General features: G+C 46.1%; 1 protein-coding gene across 9 annotated transcripts in view; it reads right to left on the bottom strand.

Moving 5' to 3' along the window:
* Positions 1-17,894, bottom strand: part of gphnb (gephyrin b) — a 95,481-nt gene extending 77,587 nt beyond the window's left edge. For 2 of the 9 annotated variants that reach the window (XM_031581390.2, XM_031581392.2), the window contains exon 1: positions 17,695-17,893. In XM_031581390.2, the coding sequence (XP_031437250.1) occupies positions 17,695-17,818 (124 nt within the window). In that variant the 5' untranslated portion in view covers positions 17,819-17,893. Of the gene's footprint in view, positions 1-17,694 lie in introns of all 9 variants that reach the window. The other 7 variants (XM_031581393.2, XM_031581391.2, XM_031581389.2 and 4 more) reach the window with 6 other exon arrangements.
* Between the last annotated feature and the right edge of the window lie 5,640 nt (positions 17,895-23,534).

The following is a 23,534-nucleotide window of genomic DNA, read 5'->3' as shown; positions in this document are numbered from 1 at the left end:
AGGTGCCATTTGTTTGTATACAGGACTTAAAAGGTAAGTCAGTGATTCTAATCTGACAGACATTTTGTAAAATTCAGTGAATTGTTCCTCACGGTCCTCTAGCTGTCCATTCAGTGTGTGCGCTCAAAAATAATATAAAAAAACTGGGAAACAAACATAGTGACAGGGACTGAACCATAAACAATTCCAGCCACTCAACACCTTGCTTCAGGTGCACGGAAGAGAGGGGTGTAATTTGATTAGCAGTTGAGCTCAAATATACAAGAACTGCAGACTCTACTTTTAATGACAATCTATTATTACTATTGATGCCAGCCAGCACATATATGTATCTTATGCCCATCATTTATTTAACAGTTATGGAATGATCGCATATATCGTTCTGCATCAGTCAGGTGCACATCAGAGTACCTCTACAAACTCCAGGGCCAGAACTAGAAGCACAAATAGAACCATGCCCTTCACGCCATGCTGTGATGTAGAACTCTATCTCAGCCAATGGCCACAGCTCACCACGGGATGAACCATACTGGGGGACACGGCAACGGCAACGGTTAGAGAATGTGCCTTATTAAATCATTAAGGCTACATCAGCGTGACATTTATACCGGCAAGCGTGTCACTGAGGGGGCTGCTGTTGCTGTAACTGTAATGGGAGGTCCCTTGCTCAGAGAGGCGCTGGAGTGTTAATGCAGATGTGAGCCAGCATCACAGGCAGATGCGCGGAGCGCTTGATAAATGCGCTGACCTTTGTGTGTGCAACTTCGACACGGCAACGCATCAAATCCCATTTCACACGCTTAGTAGTGCGACGGAGAGAACAAGGCTGGGGGAAATGGTCGTTGCTTCGACGCATCGAGATGCTATTGTGAAAGATTCTGTATCGATGCAAAAAAAATGAAATTATAGATTTTTTTTGTATCGATTTTCGTAACGTAATGAAATAATATGTAATTGAAAATGATCAGCACCGTCTGAGAAAATGGACAACATCGGCCTTCATACAGTCATCTGCTACCTCAGTCTCAAGGGCTCATCCCCCCAGGAGGTCCAAAAGGACACGGTGGCAACACTAGGGGGAGGATGCCCCTTCTTACAACATGGTGAAGAAGTGGTACACTTGCAGCTAGTCTAATTAAAAAACACACGCATTAGGCAATCCAAACCCAAAATCTATTCACCAATCTGGAGTTTAAAAAATAAATCCCCAAACAGACCATCTCTGGTGAGAGTATCTTATACATGCCATCCTGGTACAGTGGGATTTGACCGTTGCCAAATAAAAGATATTCACAGCTATGACACTACCAAGGTCACCCCATTCCGCTCCATCCCTGTGATCACACCAACAACATACCATGCTGCATGTACCTCGCATACTCGGACAAAATAACCAAATATATAAAAAAGCGAACAAACAAACAAATAAATAAATAAATGCAAATATCTACATAAGAGAGACAGATAAGAGGACAGGAGGCTGTGTTTATCAGATTGAACAGATAGCATCCCAGGAGCTATCAGTTGTTCAATGTGAGCCACTGTCCCTGTCCTGCTGGTGGGTGTGGCGTGTAGTAGGAGACTGGTGGCTCAGTATGGCCACTGGTGCATGAGCTGTGTTGGTGGCTGGCTTGAGGAGCGTGATGATAGGAAATTATGTAGTGCTGGTGAAAAAGCTGTTTGTGTGTGTTTGTGTGCGTGTATTTGTGTGTCCCAGTGTAACGCATGTCTGTGTTTTGTGTGTGTGAGTGTGTGTGTGTGTGAAGGTGGTGGTGGGGGGGGTTGGTGGGGGGAGTGAGTGAGTGAGTGAGTGAGTGAGTGTGTGTGTGTGTGTGCCAGGTTCTGTTTATTCATTATGGCTCTACCCACAGCCTTGGCCTGGGGAGCAACTAACTCCTGCTGACTCTGGGAGGGGATCCTGGTGTGGGGGAACTCTGAATCCAGCCTTGCCTGTTTATTTCCCAAGATGGCATCTCTCTCTCTCTCTCTCTCTCTCTCTCTCTCTCTCTCTCTCTCTCTCTCTCTCTTCTTTCTGGCTTTCCATTTCTTCGTCTCTTCCTCCATTCCTATTTCTCTCTCCTTCCTTATTTCCCTCTCCATCGCTCTGTTTCTACCTCCCTCCTTTTCTCTTTCTCTCCTTTCCACTCTCTCCATCTCCCTATCCCTTTTCCATCCCTACCTCCCTCCCTCTTTCTCACCCTCTCTCTCTCTCTCTCTCTCTCTCTCTCTCTCAGTGCCATAGGCAGTAGCAGTAGCTCTAATGAAGCCGGCTGTAAGCAGCTACCTTCATTACATTCAATCCTCTGGACAGTGTCAGCAATTACATCCCCAGCTTCCCACGGTTAGAACCACAACACTGCAGATCTCTCTCTCTCTCACTCTCCCTCCATCTCTCCATCTCTCTCTTTCACTCCTCTTCTCCCTGTCTGACCTTCTCCATTCCTTTCTCTCGTTCTTCTCTCCTCTATCTTTTTGTCTCGCTGTCATTTTGTTTTTTTGATTCCTTCTTTTTCTCTTTTCCCCCTCCTCAGTGCTTTTTTTTTCTTCTCCTTTTTTTCCTTCCCTGTCATCTTTCTCTCTCAAACGCTAAACACACACACACACACATTTTCTTTTCCCTTTTCTCTCTGTCAACCCTTCTCAATGGGAACACTTATTTTTTCAAGTCTCTTTCTTCTCTTTTTCTCTCTCCCTCTCTTTTTTCCTCATTTCTCCCTCTCTCTGGCAGAGGGGTTTCTGTTAATCAGGGGTGGGCGGTAAAAGAGAAGAGAGAGAGAGAGAGAGAGAGAGAGAGAGAGGCAGAGCTGAGAGTTCATCTGCTCCAAACAAAAAAGCCGAACCAGAGCTAAAAACAGCACAACAGAGAAATAACCAGAAAAGCAGGAGGGAGAGAGAGAAAGAGAGAGAGAGAGGGGGAGAGAGGATGAGAGAGGAGGTGATGGGATGAAAGGGGATGGGGGGCTGGGGGGGAGAATTGAACAGGGCGCACACAGAAAACAGGAACCCCCCAGCATGGGTAGAATATGAAGGGAAAGACAGCATGGAGTTTCCCCATTACTGCCCTCCTCTCCCCTCCACAGCTGGAGAAGATGGCAGCTGGAGGAGGGGGCACAACACCCCACCCCCCCCCGTCTCCCCCTTCCCAAACGTTTTCACAAGCTGCCCATCGACACTCTGTCTTCCCTGAGGAGAGACGGCTGGGCAACATCTCCACAGGTCTCTCCTAACCTGGTCACTGTGAGACAAGATGCTCTCTTTAAAAAAAAAAAACCTAAAAAAAAAATGCTGTCTGATGATCAATAGGCCTTCACAGCATGGCGGTGATCAAGGAATAACAAACAGCTCTAGTACATGTGTCAACCAATCACATTCATGTGTTCAACAAACTCATGGGAAAAAGATCCATACTGAATTCCATGAACAACATCCTTCAGCAAAGTAAAATACCAAACTGCATGGGAAAATTACATATATACAAATGTACGTACATATGTTAGTCAATTATTACAAATATTACTAGATAGAGACAGACAGATAGATAAATAGATAGATAGATAGATCGATAGATAAATAGACAGATAGATAGATAGATAGATAGATAGATAGATAGATAGGTGTCAACCACTCTAACTCCAGGGCTCTGAGTGTGAATAGGGGATCATAGAGGCCACACTGATTGTAGATCAGAGGATCAGGGGCAACTTTGCCCTAAGGGCTCTGAGAGAGAGAGAGAAAGAAAGAGATAGAAAGGGAGCTGTGTAGAGCCAAAGGGGGGGGCATTAAGTTTTTATGTTGAGGTTGTATGATCTGAGAGGGTTTTCTGGTCGCACATGGGGGTGTGTTGGTGGGGTGTGTTGGGGGGGGGGTGCACAGGCGAAAGAAAACGACCATGTTGAATTATTCACCCAACCAACTACTCACAATATGAACACACAAGCACACAAACACACACACACACACACACGCTTACACACTCACGTACGCACGCACACACACACAGTCTGCATACACTACACAGAGTACTCACGATATGAACACACATGAATACACACATACACTCACGAACACACACGAACACAAACACACACACACACGAACACACGAACACACACACCGCAGACCTAGTGAGGCATCAGCCCCACTCATTAGAGAAAGGCACATACCTCCATTATTCAAAGGCAGTGAGTAGAGGCGATGACTCATTTAAAAACGTGTGCACATGGAGAGAGAAGAGAAAGGAAGAATGAGAGAGAGAGGACAGAGGAGAGAGGAGAAAAGGAAAGATGAAGAAACTGATGACAATCCACTCCTGACAAATGCAACACACATACGAACACACACCTCGTTTCGCACGGTTAGTGTATGATTACTGGGTCCGGTTGTCCTCCTGGATATATAAATAATCAGACACACTTTCTTTAGATCTCCCTCTCTCTCAAAATGTATTTGATTCTCTCTCTCTCTCTCTCTCTCTCTCTCTCTCTCTCTAACTAACCCACTTTACCCCCGCCTCTGTGTGTGTCCATACATGTGTGCCGTTTGACCACATCTTACAGGATTCTCACCTACATTTTATCATTTCTCACTTGCCCACAAGGTACAGTGAGTAAACAAGCCACTTTGGAAAAGCTTGAGCAGCCAAGCTATTCTCCAGTGACACCGATAAGGCCGAATTCTTCTGACACTCACTGTGCCAATGAGCTACATTACGTCAATGATTTGTAAAAAGAAAATCACCTACTCAAATGCAGATTTATATATATATTTATTTACATTATTTATTTATTTATTTATAACATTAAGGACAGCACAAATGCTCAAACACACACACACACACAGATGCAAGTTCACAACAGCCTGAAATGTTTCCCTCATGTGATGTTCTCCCTCTTAGGCCTGGGTGGAGGAAATTAGACTTGGATGGAGAATAAATTCTGACTCAACCGTTTTCTACATCTACTTGCCCCTCCCTTTCTCTCATTCTCTCTCTCTCATCCTTTCTCTGTGTCTCTATGTTGCTCTCTTTCATCCTTTCTCTCTCTCTATCTCTCTGTTTCTCCACGGTTAAGTCCTGGGACTCTACTCCTCCCATTTTAATGAAAGGATAGCCTTTGATATTGGATCTAACCATCAAATCTTTCTCTCCTTCCTCTCTCTTGCCTTTCATTTCCTCATCTGCACAGTCAAATTCACACAGGCTATCAAACCCCCCCACACACACACACACACACACACACACGCACACACGCACACACGCACACACACACATACACACAATCATAAGCTCCACACACAAAGACATGCATGTACACAGAGTCATAAGCACTCTTCACACACATACAGAGAGACAGAGAGAGACAGAGAGAGAGAGGGAGAAGAGGAAAGAGAGAGCGAGAGAGAGAAACTGGAAGCAGAGATGTTGACGCAAATGAGACAGTGCCATATTTTTTCAGAGATACAAAATAGAAGCACTGAACCAGATTTAACAGCTGATGCACCACTGCCACAGTCTGAACACTACGCCTCTCTCTCTCTCACTCACTCACTCTCTATCTCTCTCTCTCTCTGTCACTCTCTCTATCTCTCTCACTCTCTCTCTCTGTCTCTTTTTTTTTTTTTTTCATTCTCTCATTCGTTTCTGGGTCCTGCTTTGCTCAAACAGTCCCTGTTCTTCTGCTCCTAATCAGAGGCAATGCTTTGGCAGCAATCACACATTTAAACCCACAAATATCTTTGTCTTTCTCTTCCTCTCTCTCTCTCTTCTCTCCTCATGAGTGAGAATCCATCCCTGTATCTCTAATTCAGATTATCCCAGCAAACCCTCTGCAGCAACACAAACACAACACAAACACAAACACAAACACGCACGCACGCACGCACGCACGCACGTGTTTGGTCAGGAGTACACATCTGTACATATTCATTGGATGCACGCTTTGAATATTGGAATTATTTTCAATTTAAAATGCACATATACTTCTATGGATTAAACTGCATATATACATCTATGGATGATGTATTAGTGAGAGGTCACCTCCAGTAGTTTTGGATGTTTTGCCATCTGATCTCAGATCAGGCCTGGATGTTACAATCATGCTCACCTTTCACTCCTCTCTCTGACAGGGTTCATGTTATGAAAGCTATCATCCCAAAATCTAAATCGGATAGCACTTTATAAATTTATACATTATACATTATATATTATACATTTTATTTATGTGTGCTCCATTTGCCTGACGCCAAAATTGGGATATCCTGAACACTGTGTGAAGCTTGTGCCCTGAAACCATGACTAGGGGGGCCTGAAGTGGAATAAGACGAGGTGGTGTAATCTGTAAACTGCAGAAGAGTGGCAGGTGCTATACTGCAAAGAGAAAGTAATCTGTCCCAAAGAACACACTCACCAAGAGCATCCTCACACACACACACACACACACACACACACACACACACACACACACACACACACACACACACACACACACACACACACACACACACACACACACACACACATAAAACATAAATACTTGGGGTGTAACATTACATCGATGTATCTATTGATACATTTACCTAATAGCAAAAGATGCATGCATGTTTATTTTCACATCTGTTCCAACATCATTTGCATGGTTCTTCATGCAGTCCACCAATTAGCCTTGGTTGCGTGCTAGCATTCATAAGTTCTTATGGTAACAAAAGACACTCTCACTCTCTTTTTTGTGTCCAGCAATTTTAATCAGGAAAAGACATTACGTGTGAGCACATCCTCAATGTAGTTTTGAACCTCAGGTCTTAATTAGGCAAGACAGTAACGTTAGTAAACCACACAAACGTCTCATCTTTTTCCAATTGTTGCAGCAATCTCCCTCCACGAATTCTGTGCCATCTGGGAATCCCTATGCTCCTGCATTGATGTATCATAGAGATGCCTGTAGACCTGCTCACAGACTCCTGCCCCCCGCTCGTCCATTTTGCATATTCGCCAGCCGCCTGTGCGCGCCAATTTACAAAACTCTGCGCAACCAGCCGAAACGACACCGAAACGCACCGCGTGCCAGCAGTAACGGTGTCACTTTTGGCAAGGATGTGTGACCATAAATTCCACTTGACACGAGAGAGACTCCCCCACCGCATCGTTGACCACCTTTTCCCCCCTCAAAGATAGACCCACACTTCCAAAAGAGCGATGAGCATTATACCTGCCATCTCTTATTTCACTTGCAAGGATATGAGGCCCTGCAGTGTTGTTGAAAATGAAGGCTTTCATGGACTACTGCACACACTTGAGCCAAAATACAACATACCCTCTCGACAACACTTCAGTGAAACCTTCATACCAAAGCTGTTACAGAGAAGTGTAAGATGACATTAGACGCGAACTAATGGATGCCGGGTGAGTAGCAGTTACAATCGATGGCTGGATCTGTACATCCGAAGCCTATGTAACAATGACCTGCTATTTCACCGACACTGATTGGCAAATGAAGAATTACGTTCTTCAAATGCGCATTTTGAACGACACACAGGAGTAAATATTGGGGCAGTGTTGAGAGAAACATGTTAGGGGTGGAATATACGAGACAAAAACCCTGCTATTGTGATAATGCCAGCAACACGATCATGGACTGACGCGAGGCAAATCTATCACCACATATTAAATGCTTCACGCATACTATTAACCTGTCATCGCAAAGGCCTGACATGCAGTACGGCTCTTGGGGCGAGTGAGACTTTTTTCATCACAGCACGGTAGCCACCGCAGTTTTAAAAGCGAAGCAGAAGATGCCTGGAGTTCCAGAACACGAGCTAAAAAAAACGTGATAACTGGCTGGAATAGCTCATTCGAAGTGTTGGAGCAATTTTTGGAACAGCGCGCGGCCGTGTGTTTTCTTCACTCCTGGACAGAAAACCAAGGAAAGGCACCAAGTGACACGTACACACTCAGAGAAAATGACATCACTACCGGTGAAGAAACGGCCAAGCTACTCGGACCAGCGAAAGCCGCAACCACCACCATGTGTGAGGAAGATCACTTTGAACTAAATTGTGGGATTGCATTTCCAATTCCATTTGCACTTTTAGCTCAGAAATGAAACAAACTGCGTCAAGGGAGCTCGAACAGAAGTGGCAAGTGTTTGCCTTCGACCCCTCATTTTATTTGTGTACAGTAGTTATTTAAATAGTTTACTGGTTATGACAATATTTATTTATTTACAAATAAAATGTTGAAATTGTATTTTGTTTGCACATTTGTGAGTTCATAGAAATGTAACAGATTGTGTAAAAAATAGTAGACCCCTGTTTCGAACCAAATTGTATTATGGCAAATTTTTGAGGCGTCAAAAATCACCGGATTGTAAGGTAAAATAATTGATGCAGGATTGCATCATGATGATTTACACCCCAAATAAACACGCAAAAACACGTGCCCGCAAGCATACAACCCTCAGTCCTAACGAGCTATGCACACACACACCCACCCACCCGCACACACACACACACACACACACACACACACCACACACACAACCCAGAGTCCCAATGAGACTAGCACACACACACACACACACACACACACACACACACACACACACACACACACACACACACACACACACACACACACACACACACACACAAATAAGCATGTACAAATATGCACACAGGCACACAAGCAAACACACACACACACAGTCGAGTCCTCGTGAGCCCGCAGCACTATGCACACTCAAACACACTTCTCTGTAGAGTTCCCGAGGGCCAGTGAGAGGCACAGGCAGCAAATGAGTTTGTGTGACTGGGAGGAAACATTTCCGTGCAAGTGAAGTGGACAAAAGCACTATCCGTGGAATGCTGTCTGAACTCTATTGTCAAAAAAAAAGACTAGACTAGAAAACCACAGACAGGAAAAGTAGGAAAGTAGAAAAAGTAGGTTTCTGTGGAACTGGAAGAGAATTTGATAGAGGAACCAGAGGGAGGAAGATTAACACGGTTTTCCGTAAAACGCCTACCATACCTTTCCCTTAGAGATGCTGCTGACCTGTGATCTGTATGTCTGCTTGAAAAGCATGGATTCTTGGATCAATGCATACATATTTACAGTGCAAGAAAAGAACATACACCAGGTACACCAGCCTGGATATTGTGCTGCGATTTTGAAACACTGACTGATACAATTCGATGATTTGTTTAGTTATCTTGGTTCACTTTGTTTTATATTCATCTATTTCAAGGCTTCATATAAATCAATAAAAACAAGCTAAAGTAAAACATTTATTTTGTATTTTCCCTTTCCCTGTATTCCACGGTCATGTGCACATTCATTATTATCAATTAATTAATTAATGAATGAATTCATTCATTCATTCATTCATTAACGTGCCTGTTTTCTTTTTGACTGACAGGACATAACTAAAGCTGACCATTGGTTTTGCAAGGGGCAAAATTAATACTTGGTGCGTTCCTGATAAATATTTAAGAAAATGTTCAGCCTTTGTTCTCTGGACCCCTCAGCTCCATGGAACCGATTCTGAGTGTGGCTCTTCTGTTGATGGCACCTTTCACCCAGGAGTGGACTTCCAACAGAAGAGTGGGGAGGAACTAAGTGAACTAAGAACAGTAAGAATAGCTGTGATTAAGGTGTAATTGCTGTGGCACCTCTAAAATTAAGCTTACTGAATGCAGCTTAATGTGCTTTTCAGGCATCTGTGCAGGGATGACTGACCCTGAACATCTCTTCACCAAAGCATAGATTGTCAATTTTATATTACAGTGAGAAATGGTATCTTTTTTACGCTGTGCACATACTCTATCATGCACATTTTCCACAATTTACTCATGAGATGAATACCACCTGATTAAGATATACATTAACACATGTGCTGATGCATTCTCCATCAAGTGTTAACGCTAAGGCTAATACAGTTAAGGCTAATACATAGAGCTACCAACAAAACCACACACAAACAAATACACACGCACACACACACATACAAACACACACACACGCACACACAAACACACACACAAACACAAACACACACACACACAAAACACACACACACACACACACAAACAAATACACACGCACACACACACACACATACACATACAAACACACGCACACACACACACAAACACACACACATGCACACACAACCCAGAGCAATTACTATGATTTTAAACCTCTACCCATTTTCACTCCCCTACTCCCGCCCCCCAACTAATATGTGACAAACAGGAAAGTGGAAATCCCACAACCTGACAGCTTGCAGCGGTCACAGCATGCCACCACTGCCAGTGTACAGAGTCTAACAAGGCTGTGACAGACTGCACACACTCTAGCTGCGCACACACACACACACACACACACACACACACATGCACACACACACACACACCACACACACACACACACACAGACATATGCATACAGACAGACAGACACAAACAGGCGTGCATATCCATTTTGTGACTTCTTAACTGTGTGTTCAACAAGCAAAGACGCACAGAATCAGTTCCATGGAGCTCATCGATCAGCAGGTAAGAAAGATCAGATTTCAAATACAAAAGTGATACACTAGACAGCTGGCCAAATGACCACACACACATACACAGACACGAGCGTGCACGCAGGCATACACACACACACACACACACACACACACACAACACACACACACACACACACACACACACGCACACACACACACACACACACACACACATATATATGCACACAGGACATGTGCAAAGGGTTGCTTCCTAGTAAAGATCCAGATGTTGAATGGATTAAGCTCTGATGCAGATCTGTGTGTGAGAGGAAAGGACTAGTCCAGGGGCGTGATGGCCTGCTGGAACAGGTGTGAGGTGAGCCTGACGTCCCCGCTAGCGCTGACGGATGACCACAGTCAGGAGGACTACTGAGACAGGGAGGGCGGACAGGCTGAAGGTCAAAGCCAGTGGCCAATTGGACAGCTGCGGCCTCTGTTTGTCTGTCCTCATGTGACACACACACACATACACACACAAACACACACACAAATATTCATGCATAGTATACAGTACACATGTATATATACTTGATGCAAGTATGCATGTATGCAGATAAGTATGAATGTCGTATGTTTATGTAAGTATTATGAACTTGTTTGCTTATTTTTCATTTGTTTATTAATATATTTAAGGAGTGCTGATTCCCAGTGACTCAGTGAGCTACTACCTCCCAATCTCAGGAGATTACATGAAGTGAGAGAGGAGAAAGGATTACACAGATATGGAACTGCAATCTCATCCACGGGCAAGAACAGATCCCCCCTAACCCCTCCCCTCCTGAAAACCCTGCACTCTAAAACACTTTCTCTCTCAAACACACACACACACACACATACACACAAGAGTAGGAATACACAGAGGTATTCATGTGCAGAACTAACACATATGCTTATAAAAGAGATACATACACACACGCACACACACACACGCCTGCACAAGGACAGAGTGGAATGGACTTCCTTCATTACACTATTTACCATCCTCTAACTCCTACCAAGGGGAACAAACCCCTTGTGACCCTCTACTACCCTCTGCCACACACACACACACACACACACTATCCCCAACTAATTCCCTTCCGAGCACTCTACACACACACACGCACGCGCACACGCACACGCGCACACACACACACACACACACACACACACACACACACACACACACACACACACACACACACACACACACACACACACTAGCCTTCATGCACAAAACACATAGCTAGAGAAGTGGAAGGTCTGCAAGGTTGGGGTAAATTCAATTACCCCACTTGTTCTTTCAGGCAGGACATCCAGAGACAGCAGCATCAGCATCAGCAGCGCAGGGCCTCCTCCTGTGATCACCAGGACCTCACATCTGAATATATACACAGCCACATCATACCTACACCAGCACACCTCTCTGAATATATACACAGCCACATCATACCTACACCAGCACACCTCTCTGAATATATACACAGCCACATCATACCTACACCAGCACACCACTCTGAATATCTACACAGCCACACCGTAACTACACCAGGACCTCAAATCTGAATATCTACACAGCCACACCGTAACTACACCAGCAAATCTATCTGACTATGTACACTGAAAAATGATAACTACACCAGCAAACCTATCTGAATATATACACACCCCAACCATAGCTACACCAGCAAACCTATCTAAATATTTACACAGCCAAACCATAACTACACCAGCAAACCTATCTGAATATTTACACAGCTGTACCATACCCACATAGCCTGGATACCAGACCGACCTTAGCCCCGCCCACAACATTTGGAAATTATCTCCGGAGAGCAATGGCCGGACCAATCAAATTGTCAAGGCGGGCTTTATACGATGATGGACAGATGATCAACAGTAACGTAATCAACCGCGTCACCAACACACGGGTTGAATTGGACATTGACAGTGCATTCATTTTGAAAGAGGAACAGAGAAACGCGATCAAGGCATTTGTCAATCGAAAATATGTTTTTGCCTTCCTTCCTACGGGATCCGGTAAAAGTTTAATTTAGCAGCTGGCCCTGGTCACATACTACGTTGTTCTGATTGGTTGTAGGTAACCAATTGAGCGAAGAGGCATTTTTTCTCCTGGTTCGGTTGAAACACGCCCCATAATCACAGCCCATTGGAGCGGTATCAGACTCATATTCTGACTAGAATTATGAGTATGACATCGTCAGGCTAATACCCACACCAAACAGGAGTCAAAGGAGTCAAAACAAATTAAACATGAAACGTAATGCATAAAACTGATCATGGCAGTACAGCTAGACTAGAGGCTGGAGTCTGAAGAGATAAATCAGAAGTGTCTGTTTTCTGATGAATGTCACAGTATGTGTCGAAAAATAATGATAAGGATTTTTTTTTTGTCTTTTTTTGGTGTTGCAAAGTGAGAAATATGATGCATCCAAATATTTTTGCTCTACTGTGCCATATGTGGACACATAGCCCTAACACACACACTCACACACACACACACAGACTTGCACACAGTAACATACACATCCCTAAAGGTGCAGCAACACACAAACATGTACACCCACTCAAATGCACACAGCACACAGATATTTTCTTGTGTGTCTATGTGTTTATGCAGCAATGTGGAAAAACACCGGGAGATGCAGACATAACAGCAGTGGCTGGGAACATTCTTTCCACTTAACGCTTTGAACGGCAGCGCTAAATTTAGCTCGCCTTCCCAATTCTGTGCCGATTCCACCCCCACAACCCCCCCACCCCCACTCCGGCATACACGTAAGTTTGGAAAGCCGCCCACGTCATTCCGAGACGCCCACGGTTGCCACGGTGAAACCAAGGAGAAGAGAAAATAAAAAGAAGAGATACGGCGAAGGAAGAAGATGAGCGAGGGAGAAGAGAAAAAACCAGAGAGCGCGAGAAAGAAGAGAGAAATGAAAAAAAATAAAGAAACGTGTGTTGTCTGCGGCAGACAACGGACCTCCAGCAGGGCTTCCTCACTGGCAGGCTGGCAAAGTGTAACTCCCTCCGTCTTCATTCCAGAGGACAGCCAGGGAAAGAGCAGGGAGACCGGAGTCTTAGTCACTGATGTAGACACACTACATACACCTGCCATAACCCTGACATAAGGCCTACATACACCTGACATAAGGCCACATACACAAGCCATAAGGCTACATAAAGCATGTACCAGCCGTTAGCCTGATATAAGACCTACAGACACCATACACAAGAGTCTTACACCACATATGCCTCTATCAGGTGTCTTTGCTTTAGACAGAGGAGGTTAGGAATGTCTGATTGGACAGTGTCTACAGCCTCTATACACAGGCCCACAGTCACTCCTATTTGTCTGACATTTGAATTTCCATGATACAAACCACACACAACAGTGTGAACCAGAACACAACTGAGGCAATGAAAGATAGGAGATGTGAAATTCCATCTCTCATACACAGACACCAAGTCCTATTTGAATAAATGCAATCAATGACAAACAGCAAGGATGAGCTTTGGGGTAGGTCTTTTATAAATTGGAACCGTGACACTCAGCATTCTTTATTTAAAGACTGAAGACCATGTCTGGGCACACACTATTCTATCCATCCATGAAGAGTCACAGGGCATCTAACACATCATTCCACTGTATGGGAGGAAAAATAGCATTTCCCAGGGGCCATCCATATTTTTTTTTATATATATACAGAGAGAACACTCGGAAGGGAACGCAATAGCATTGAACAGCAGGGGCAGCTACAGTCCCAAACAGAAAGACTAGGCAGTGGTCCCTTCCCACCACAAATTTATTTTTCTAGATGCTTCCATCTCCATTTCAACCCAATTACCATTTTGTATTCTCTTCTGCCTCCCCGCATAAATGGAGAGTTACCTGTGGTGAGATTAAAGAGGGAAGGCTCCCTCATAAAATTTGTATCGGTTAAAATAAAAATAAAAAGAGAGAGAGACTGCGACAGTTATTTTCATTTTTTTCTGTTGCTTCCGAAGCTTTCAACAACAGCAACAAGATGGCTAGAGGATGTCGGCAGAGAGCGCAGAAGAGGGGGAAAGGCTCATCTGCAGAGAAGAAACGAGCGAGGCGAACCTTCCCACCATCCCCGAGGAGAATTGATCAGGGCCGACCTGATCTGCACTGGTGCAGAGAGTGAGTGAGTGAGAGAGAGAGCGAGAGAGAGAGAGAGACAGCTGACAGCACTGAGGGAGGATACACACACACACACACACACACACACACACACACACACACACACACACGCTAGCCCCTTCCCACACCACACTTTCCACGCCCCCAACACACTGACGTACACTGGGTTTAACTTTTATGGCTTGACTGGGGTCCACATCATTTCAATTGTCATCATCACCACCACCGCCACCAAGTGGAAGAGCAGGGAGCAGGGAAAAAGAGGGGGGGGGGGGGGCGTTCCCCCAGGGTTCTGAACGTGGTCTGATTGAAAGAGGAGACAATCAGCCCTTTTCTCTGTGCGTCCACCGTCCAGCCTGTCCACCTCTGGCACGTCACAGGTCACCAGGATGAAAATGGACAGCGGCCATCCACTGACACCTCCACCCACCCCTCACCCTCCCCAACCCAGTCCCAATTTCATCAACCCCCCACCCCACCCCTACACTCCCCCACCCTTCATCCCTCAGACTGGGAACACATACTGCCATGGCGATGGCTCATCCACTGTGATGGAGCTGCAGCAGACCTGGCCTACTGCGACTAAATTTGGAAGCCCGTGGTCTATGACCTCCAAACACGACAAACAGGGGAGGGAGTGTGTGTATGGTCATGCATGTGTGTGTTTGTGTGTGTGTGTGTGTGTGTTTGGTCATGCATGTGTGTGTGTGTGTGTGTGTGTGTGTGTGTGTGAGAGAGAGAGAGAGGGCGAGTAGGCATAGAGGGGAAGCTAGAGAGAGAAAGAGAGACAGAAAGAGAGAGAAACAGAATGAGAGTGTGTATGTGTGTTTTTGTGTGTGTGTGTGGGGGGGGCATGTGTATGCATGTGTGTGGGCATGTATGAGCATGTTTTATTGCATACATATGTGCACATCTGTGTGTGTGTGTGTGTGCGTGTGTGTATTTAAACATCGGCATGGCCAATTTCAGTGTCATCACACCTTTTTTGTCTCCCTCACACTCTGGTGGTCAGGAAGCTCGACTCGACTGATGTTAATCCGAACAGCACTGAGTTGAGTTGTGCTGTGCTGTGCTGTGCTGTGCTGTGCTGTGCTGTGCTGTGCAGTGCCCAAGCCGAGCGCCTGTTCCCTCTCGGCCAGGACCAAGCAGAAATACTCCGCTGGATGCGGATGCTTTAAAAGGTCAGGCAATGGAAAGGGGAGAATTTTTTCGCTTTCTGATGTTTCTGTTTCAACCTGTGTTTACTATCCTGGGTCCATGTCTCACCTTTCTCCTCTCTCTCCTCTCCTCCCGCTCGCTCCCCTATTTCAGCTTACATGAGCAGGCACCACAATACCAAATACCAAAGAAAGCAGAGTCAACACTGACGACTGTCTGTCTGTGTAATGTCAACACAGCGCCAAAGGATCAAACAGGCAAAAATGTCACGTGTGCGAAGAGGAAAAAGGGGGGTGGGTTGACTTGACTAAATTAACGCGTCCTGATGCCGAAAAGCCTAGCGTCGTGGGAGGCGACGTACAGCATCGTGTGCATCCAACAATATCATCATTAACATCAAATCCCCATCGTCGCCCACGTTCGCACGCCGCCAAGAGCGGGAGTGTTTGTGGCCGACGTCGCTGGTCCAGTACTGCACTCGCATGCGATTGACGCTGCGTTTCAGCACCACAGTCAGTGGACAGCGCTCCCCCAATCTACACACACACACTCTCTCTCCTCTCGATATATCTCTCTCTCCCTCCCTCCCACCCCTTGCGTTAAGGGAGAGGCGGAGGGAGGGAGAGAGAAGGAGAAGGGGGAGTGGGGTTTCCCTGTCAGCTATCTGGAGCTACAGTCTTTCCTCCATTGCTACACATTACCGCTTCCCAACCAGATTTTTAGAACTAGGACTGCCACCATCGTAAGCTCAAGAGCGTTTTTTTTCCCACTGTCACAACACAGTGAGATGCTAAAATGGAGAGTGAGATTACAGACGAATGACATATCTTCCTTACCATATAAACTGTACATACACACACTCTCTTTCCCTCTCTCTCTCTCTTTCCCATCTCGCAAGCTCAAACGGCCGGTGAAGTCATTAGTTAAACGTACAGCTAAGTCTCAATGGTCACAGAAGAAGAACATGCATGTTTCTTATAGGGATCTTCATCTCAGGAAAAATGTCGATGTGCAGTCACGAATCCTAGTGTGGCTATGAATGTCGATGGTTCCCCCCTCGTTTTCACAGCAAACACACCGTCAGGAAATGTCTGCATGAAGCGGAATGTCATGCACGGAGCACAACTTGCATTCAGTCCACGATTTTTTCCTCAGTCGTGTCTGTAGCCTACGTTTCAACCGGCTGGCTCCATCATTCACAATTCAGTCACATATCATTCACTGGCTCGTGCCTCACGGAGCATCTAGCTATTAACGCACGTAGTGGGCGCTTAAGACCCGTCTTCCTTGGCAAACGTTGCAGGACTCGCTTTTGAAAAAAACTGCTGCGGACAGCCGCGTGCCGGGTCAATCCATAAACGCGAACGTGTTCTCAGCCCACCGCACGCTCAAATGTCCATTTTGGCATTTGACAGGTGGACATTAATAATTCAACAGTCCAAACTGTCTCTCTACCACGAGAAAACGAGACACTAATGTCACGATACACATATTAAAAGGACCGCTAATAATTACATTAAAACCATGGCCGCGTTTTTTGTAAGATTCGCTGGCATTATTCAGAATCTCATACCCAGTGTCAATAGAAGGAAGGCGGGTTGTAAATGAAAAAGAGAGACGCGCTGACCGATGGCACCGGAGCTGTAACGGCAGCAGGGGATGGAGAGGCAGGGGAGCGACCAGCGAATCGACACATCAGAGAAACCGACAAACAAACCAGACGCTAGAGGAAGGGGCACACCGGGCACCTGGCACCGAGAATTCGGCACATCTCGCCAAAACGCAAAGGGGAGACATTCAAAGGAAACGGGCATTTACCTGTGAGGACGCCGACCCGGATTTGGTGGTCGTGGTTTGTTAAAATCATCCCGTCTGACGCCATGTTCACCAGCGCTGTCGCCCCGCACTGAGAACTCACGGCAGACCCGAGCACCGATGGCATCGAACTGTGCGGGGGGGAAGGAAGAGGAAGGGGAGGGAAGAGGTAGAAGAGGGGAGGAGAGATGGAGAGAGAGAGAACGAGATTGAGGGAGAGGGATAGCAGTCTAGAGCAGTAGAGTGTCGAGCTTGCCGCGTCCTCCACCACACATGGACAGATATAGCAGGCAGAGCGCGCATTGCCTGGATGCGGGGGCCGTTTAAAAGGGAACACATCACTCAACTGGCTGCCTGCCACGGTTGTAGTGTGTATTCCAGATTCATTCCTATGGAGAGCTCTATTGATTTCCTGTGAGGGGTTTCAAGAAAAAAGACGGGCTTTCAGCTTGGCTAATGTCAATCGGGCCCTTTTTTGCGTCACCATTTTGACGTCGAGAGAAGGGATAGACGGAGGAAGAGCTATCTTAGGCTGAGGAAAAACGACACCCTTTACTCTCCCCCCAACCCATTCCTCCATGGCTGCATGTTGGTTAGGAAAGGAAGAAAGAAAAGAGATGCGCTCAGTCTGACCTGTAAAAATGCAACCACATCCTTAGGCAAGAGGCCCATGTCCTATTTATAGAGTGACTCCACGCTTCCATGGCGCATAATTCCTCTTGTTTATTCTCGCGGAAGGGGGGAAAAGGAGCCATCCTCTCTTGCAGAATGTATCAATATCCATTATTAATGCACACACGTGCCTGTGCACACATAGCGCACTTACACACAGTCCCCAGCGCACTCACACACATACTCATCCTGCTTCCATGATGAGAGGAACTAGGCTAACACATTCTGCATGATGCTTACTGACTTTATGCGTCAGGTTCAGCAGAATAAGGCCCTGCTTTCTTCAGAGTGGGTTTGTGACACTTTCAGAGCCCAAAAGAAAGAATGTTTGCGTGAGTGTGTTTATTTGCATGTGCTTATATTTGATTGCATGTGTGTGTGTGCACTCCGATGTGTATAACACCCGTCCGGATACACCTGTCCATTTAGTGCTACTGGTCACATTGGTGTACACCAGTAATAATATGCGGAGTCTGCCCGTCAATCCACTCAGAGGTTTAAAGACATACCCGGCACCCCTTCCACTATCCTTTTTTTTCATGATCACCTGTGCTTACAAATTTGACTGACAAGTGTGGATATTTAGGGTGCTCAAAGGGGAGGCTTGCTGAGAAACTTGAAAGGGGAAACAGTTCTGTTGTTCTGCAGTTCAGTTAGCCTGTCTTACAGAATCTTTTTAGAGATGGATATAACATTTATAAAACACTTACAAGCTTCAGCTTCCACAGTCACGTGTTGGCATTTTGATGGCATCTTGGCAGCATGGCGATATGAATTGAAATGTCCATTACTGGACAAATCAAATTAAGAGTCAAGAACTTGGGTCTTGTACATTTTGACATATTCCTCATCTTATTGGGAGGGAGAAAATACGTAGATGTGATCTCATACCTGATAAGTTTCATGTCCAGTCAGCTGTGGTCTCAGATACTTTCTAGACATGACTCAAGACTGATGACTAACTTTGAAGCATTAGGACTCCTTAAAAAAAAAAGAAGCTTAAAAATCCCTTCCCCATCCCACACACTACTGACCTTTAACAGATGCACTGTCATTGCCAGTCGCTGCCAACATCATGCAGTGGTTCACTGAACTTCTCCCAGCAGTCTAGTACAGTCATTTTGAGACAGAGGTGCACTAGTGTGATGTACTGGTTCCTCACGGAGGGTACCAACTGAACGTGAATGCCTTTGCTGGTGCTGATGTTGGTGCTGCCTTTGATGGCAGCTAGCAGTGGTACCAGAGACAGTGTCAGACCCAGGGGGGATGGCATCCCCTGGGTGCCCTTTTGGTGCCATCCCCTCTCCCAAAGGCCTCTTTCTCTCTAACTCTCTCTCTCTCTCTCTCTCTCTCTCTCTCTCTCTCTCTCTCTCTCTCTGCAGGTTGGCGGCAGCAGTGACTGGTGGATCGACACATAACCTGTCAGGCAGAAGGGCAGGGGTGGCACAGGGGAGAGTTGCCCTGGAGCAGGGTATTTCTGAGGCTTGGGGGGTAGAGAGAGGGAATGGAATGGGATAGGGATGAAGGGTCGAAAGTAGCTGTGGGGCGATAGCGTGAGAGAGAGAGGTGGGTGATAGAGTGAGAGAGAGATAGGTGGAGTGATAGAAAAAGGGGTGAGCAACGCCAGAGGAAGAGAGGTAAACAGCTGGAGCCAGAGAGAACCCCAGCTGGAGTGATGTTAATGTGTGTGTGTGTGTGTGTGTGTGTGTGTGTGTGTGTGTGTGTGTGTGTGTGTGTGTGTGTGTGTGTGTGTTAAAGGCCTGAAATATCCCACTCACAGCTGGGTTCTTGGGTGCATAATATGTGTGGGTGGACTTGTTTTATGTGAGCATCATTTGCATGTGCTTGTGTGTGCGTGTGTGTGTGTGTGTGTGTGTGTATGTGTGTGTGAGTGTGTGTATGTGTGTGTGTAAATTGTTAACCCACTTGATTCAAGACATAAAAAAGATGAGGAATGAGTTATTTGGGTGGCTCTTATATAAGTGGATAACAACATTTTGTTTGTTAATGTTAAAGCTAACGTTCACATTGTTCAAATTGACTACTACAGCAAATAATGATGATAACTGTAATGAATCTTGTCACAGGTCACATGGTAGGAACACAGGTGGGGCTTTAGTGATGTCACTACCTGTGACTGATTGGTAAAAACACACCTGCCCTTGCGTCAGTCCACACACTCTGAGGCTCCCACCAAGCTGACACACACACACACACACACACACACACACACACACACACACACACACACACACACACACTCATCCACACACGGCAGGTCTCACGTACAAGCACTTACACCACGTAGGGCCAGTTTGTGTATAACGGCAAGGTTTATGTCCTTTCAGTTTGTTTTGTTTCATGTTGTGGATGAGGAGGGTTCTCTGCTGAAAAAATATTGTAAAATCCCTAGACTACGCAACCTGGCTGCAATAACACTCAGGGTCCTTGACAGTCCATGTAGCCTCATGCAGCCTCATGCAGGCTATGCAGCCCAACTCATGATGCTGACGTGCTCAAAGGCCTATGTGTTGCTAATTCACTGTCAGGGTTTAGAGGAGGGAGACAGGGGGGGGGGGGGGTGTGCTTGTGCTTGGTGTTTGTGTTATACAACAGAGAGACAGAGGCAGGGACCAGCGGACCAGCCAGGCATAAGGGAGCCCAGGCTTGGATACACACACACACACACACACACACACACACACACACACACACACACACACACACACACACACACACACACACACACACACACACACAAATAATCCAGACAAACTTAGCCATTATCCAGGTGACACAAAACGCAGAGTCCAGTGGCAGAAAGAAAGAAAGAAATAGAGAGAGAGAGAGGGAGGAAAGCAGGACAGAAAGAGAGGAGAGGGGGATGATGGCCAGGCTTGGGAGAGTAGGAGGCCTGAATCACCAGAGACCCGTAAACCTTTAAGCCGCTCCAGTGATGCCAACACTGCCTTTATTCCTGAAAATAGAGAAAGACAGAGAGAGAAAGAGAAGAGAGATAGAGGGAGAGGGATTGTGAGGAATGGAGAAGTATACAGGGACAGAGAGGGCAGAGAGAGAAGACAAGAAAGGCATAAATATAAAGTAGATAGAATGTGCATACAAGTTCATAATCACGTGCAGATTTAAAGATGGCTAAGAAACTGTACTTGGCAGGGGTGTGTGTATTGTCCATGCATGCATGTAAAAAAAAACTAATATTCACAACAATCTTTCTTTTCCTCAAGGATGCTTGTAGTACTGAGAAGAGCATTGTTAGACTGAGCGCCAAGTACAAAACAACTAACATTACATCTGTACACATACCAACATGCACTCAAACAAATACAGAGGGAGAGAGGTAGAGAAAGAAAGAAAGAAAGAAAGAGAGAGATACAGAGAGAGAGTAGTTTCGATGAGTACGTACAAATACGTACACACACACACAGATCTCCTACTGAACATCAGATTGTGTCAGTCATGTTGTTCATGTTCATGCGGTGCGGATGGTGTGGGTCTGAGTGACGACGACATCGTGAGAAGAACATCCCGTCCCTTCTCCCTCCCTCCAGCAGGTTTTATCCGAACGCCCCCTCATGCACATCCCCCTCACCAAGAATCCAGCGGAATCTCTCCCATCACATCTGATACGGCTGCACGGCCTCCTGCTGGGATCTCTCCCTGCTCTAACAGCCAAAGCTGCTGTTTGAAAAGATGCTCCCCTCATCTCCTCAACACATCTCCAGCTGGCCGGAGCGCTGTAAAAAAAAAAAAAAAAACACCGGGCATCGGCAGCTGCCGTTGGAAAGATGGCACCTGTCGCTTCACATCTCCGGCTGGCCAGGAATGTTGGGAAAGTTGCCGGCTGCCAGAGCGTCAGAGTGCCGGGTTCTGAATCCCGGCAAGGGCCACAACCTCAGGGAACGTGATGGGAGTCAGAGAGGTCGTCCATTGGAGTGTAAATGACATTACAGGACACTGGCCCATTGCCAGACACTTCTCAATGAAGTCAGTGTGGCCAGTGCATGACAGGGACACCATGAGCTCAGCATTCAGTATAATGAACTGACTGGCATTTGGGGTTGGGGGGGGGGGGGGGGGGGGGGGGGGTTGGAGAGAGCTGACCATTGGTTGGAATGACCCCGGGAGCACACACCAATACTCATGCTGACACACACGCAAACACATGAACGAACAGACATGAATAAATACACACACACTCACACACATGAGATAAACACATGAACAAAACACACATATACACACTGAAAAACCACCCGAGGTCCTTTGCATCAACCGTGTAATTGGCTGTTAACGCAGAAAAAAGGGAGCTCTAAAACACAGCGATTTTCTGCCTGAATGAGAGCAAATGGCCGTGAGGTAGTCACTGGACCAGCTCCCCTAGCCAAGATGTCTGTGGCAATTGTTCAATACTCCTAATTTCACATACGTTTTGGAGATAGAGATCGGACGGCCCCCGGAAAAGAGATGGAGAGGGAGATGAGTGGAGAGATGCGCGGAGGGACGGATTGGTTCCGGCATCTTCTCTCTTGATCTTCTCCCCTCTGCCCCCGAGCAGTATTGGGGCGAATGTGCGAGTGTGTGTGGCAAGAAATATGTAAAAACTCGGAAATCACACAAACATTCACGCCTACAACCATGCACATGCACCCACCCACCCACCCAAACACACACACACACACACCACACACACACAAGCTCACATGCAGTGGACGCATCCTCACAGATGTACATACTCACACAAGTACAGAAATGTAAACACACACAAACGCCACATATCCATTCCAACTGGCAAAGACACTTTTACATTCCATCTGTCCCTACACAGGCATGGTTTATCCACATGGAAAAAGAAGTCAGATCAACTTCCATTACTCTCAGCTCTTGTGGAGGGGCTAGAGCCTAGCTCTTCCCCAGCAGTAGGAAGTAAAGAGAGGACAGCTGCTTGGCTCAGGTGGGGGGGATTGGGGAGGGGGGAGGGGGGTTGCTCTGTTGTTGTTTTGGCTCCTGTTAGTATGCTAGGAGGGCCTAAGCTGACAGTTGTGTGTGTATGTGTGTGTGTGTGTGTGTGTGTGTGTGTGTGTGTGTGTGTGTCAGTGTGGCAGACTCAGTGGCGTTGCCTGATCAGATCGGACATTCTCCCACAGCGAGCT

Source organism: Clupea harengus, chromosome 15 (genome assembly GCF_900700415.2).
Source record: "Clupea harengus chromosome 15, Ch_v2.0.2, whole genome shotgun sequence".
In the NCBI taxonomy this organism is placed as follows: domain Eukaryota; kingdom Metazoa; phylum Chordata; class Actinopteri; order Clupeiformes; family Clupeidae; genus Clupea; species Clupea harengus.
Note: the sequence above shows the minus strand (reverse complement) of the source record. Positions and strands in the feature narration are given on the sequence as shown.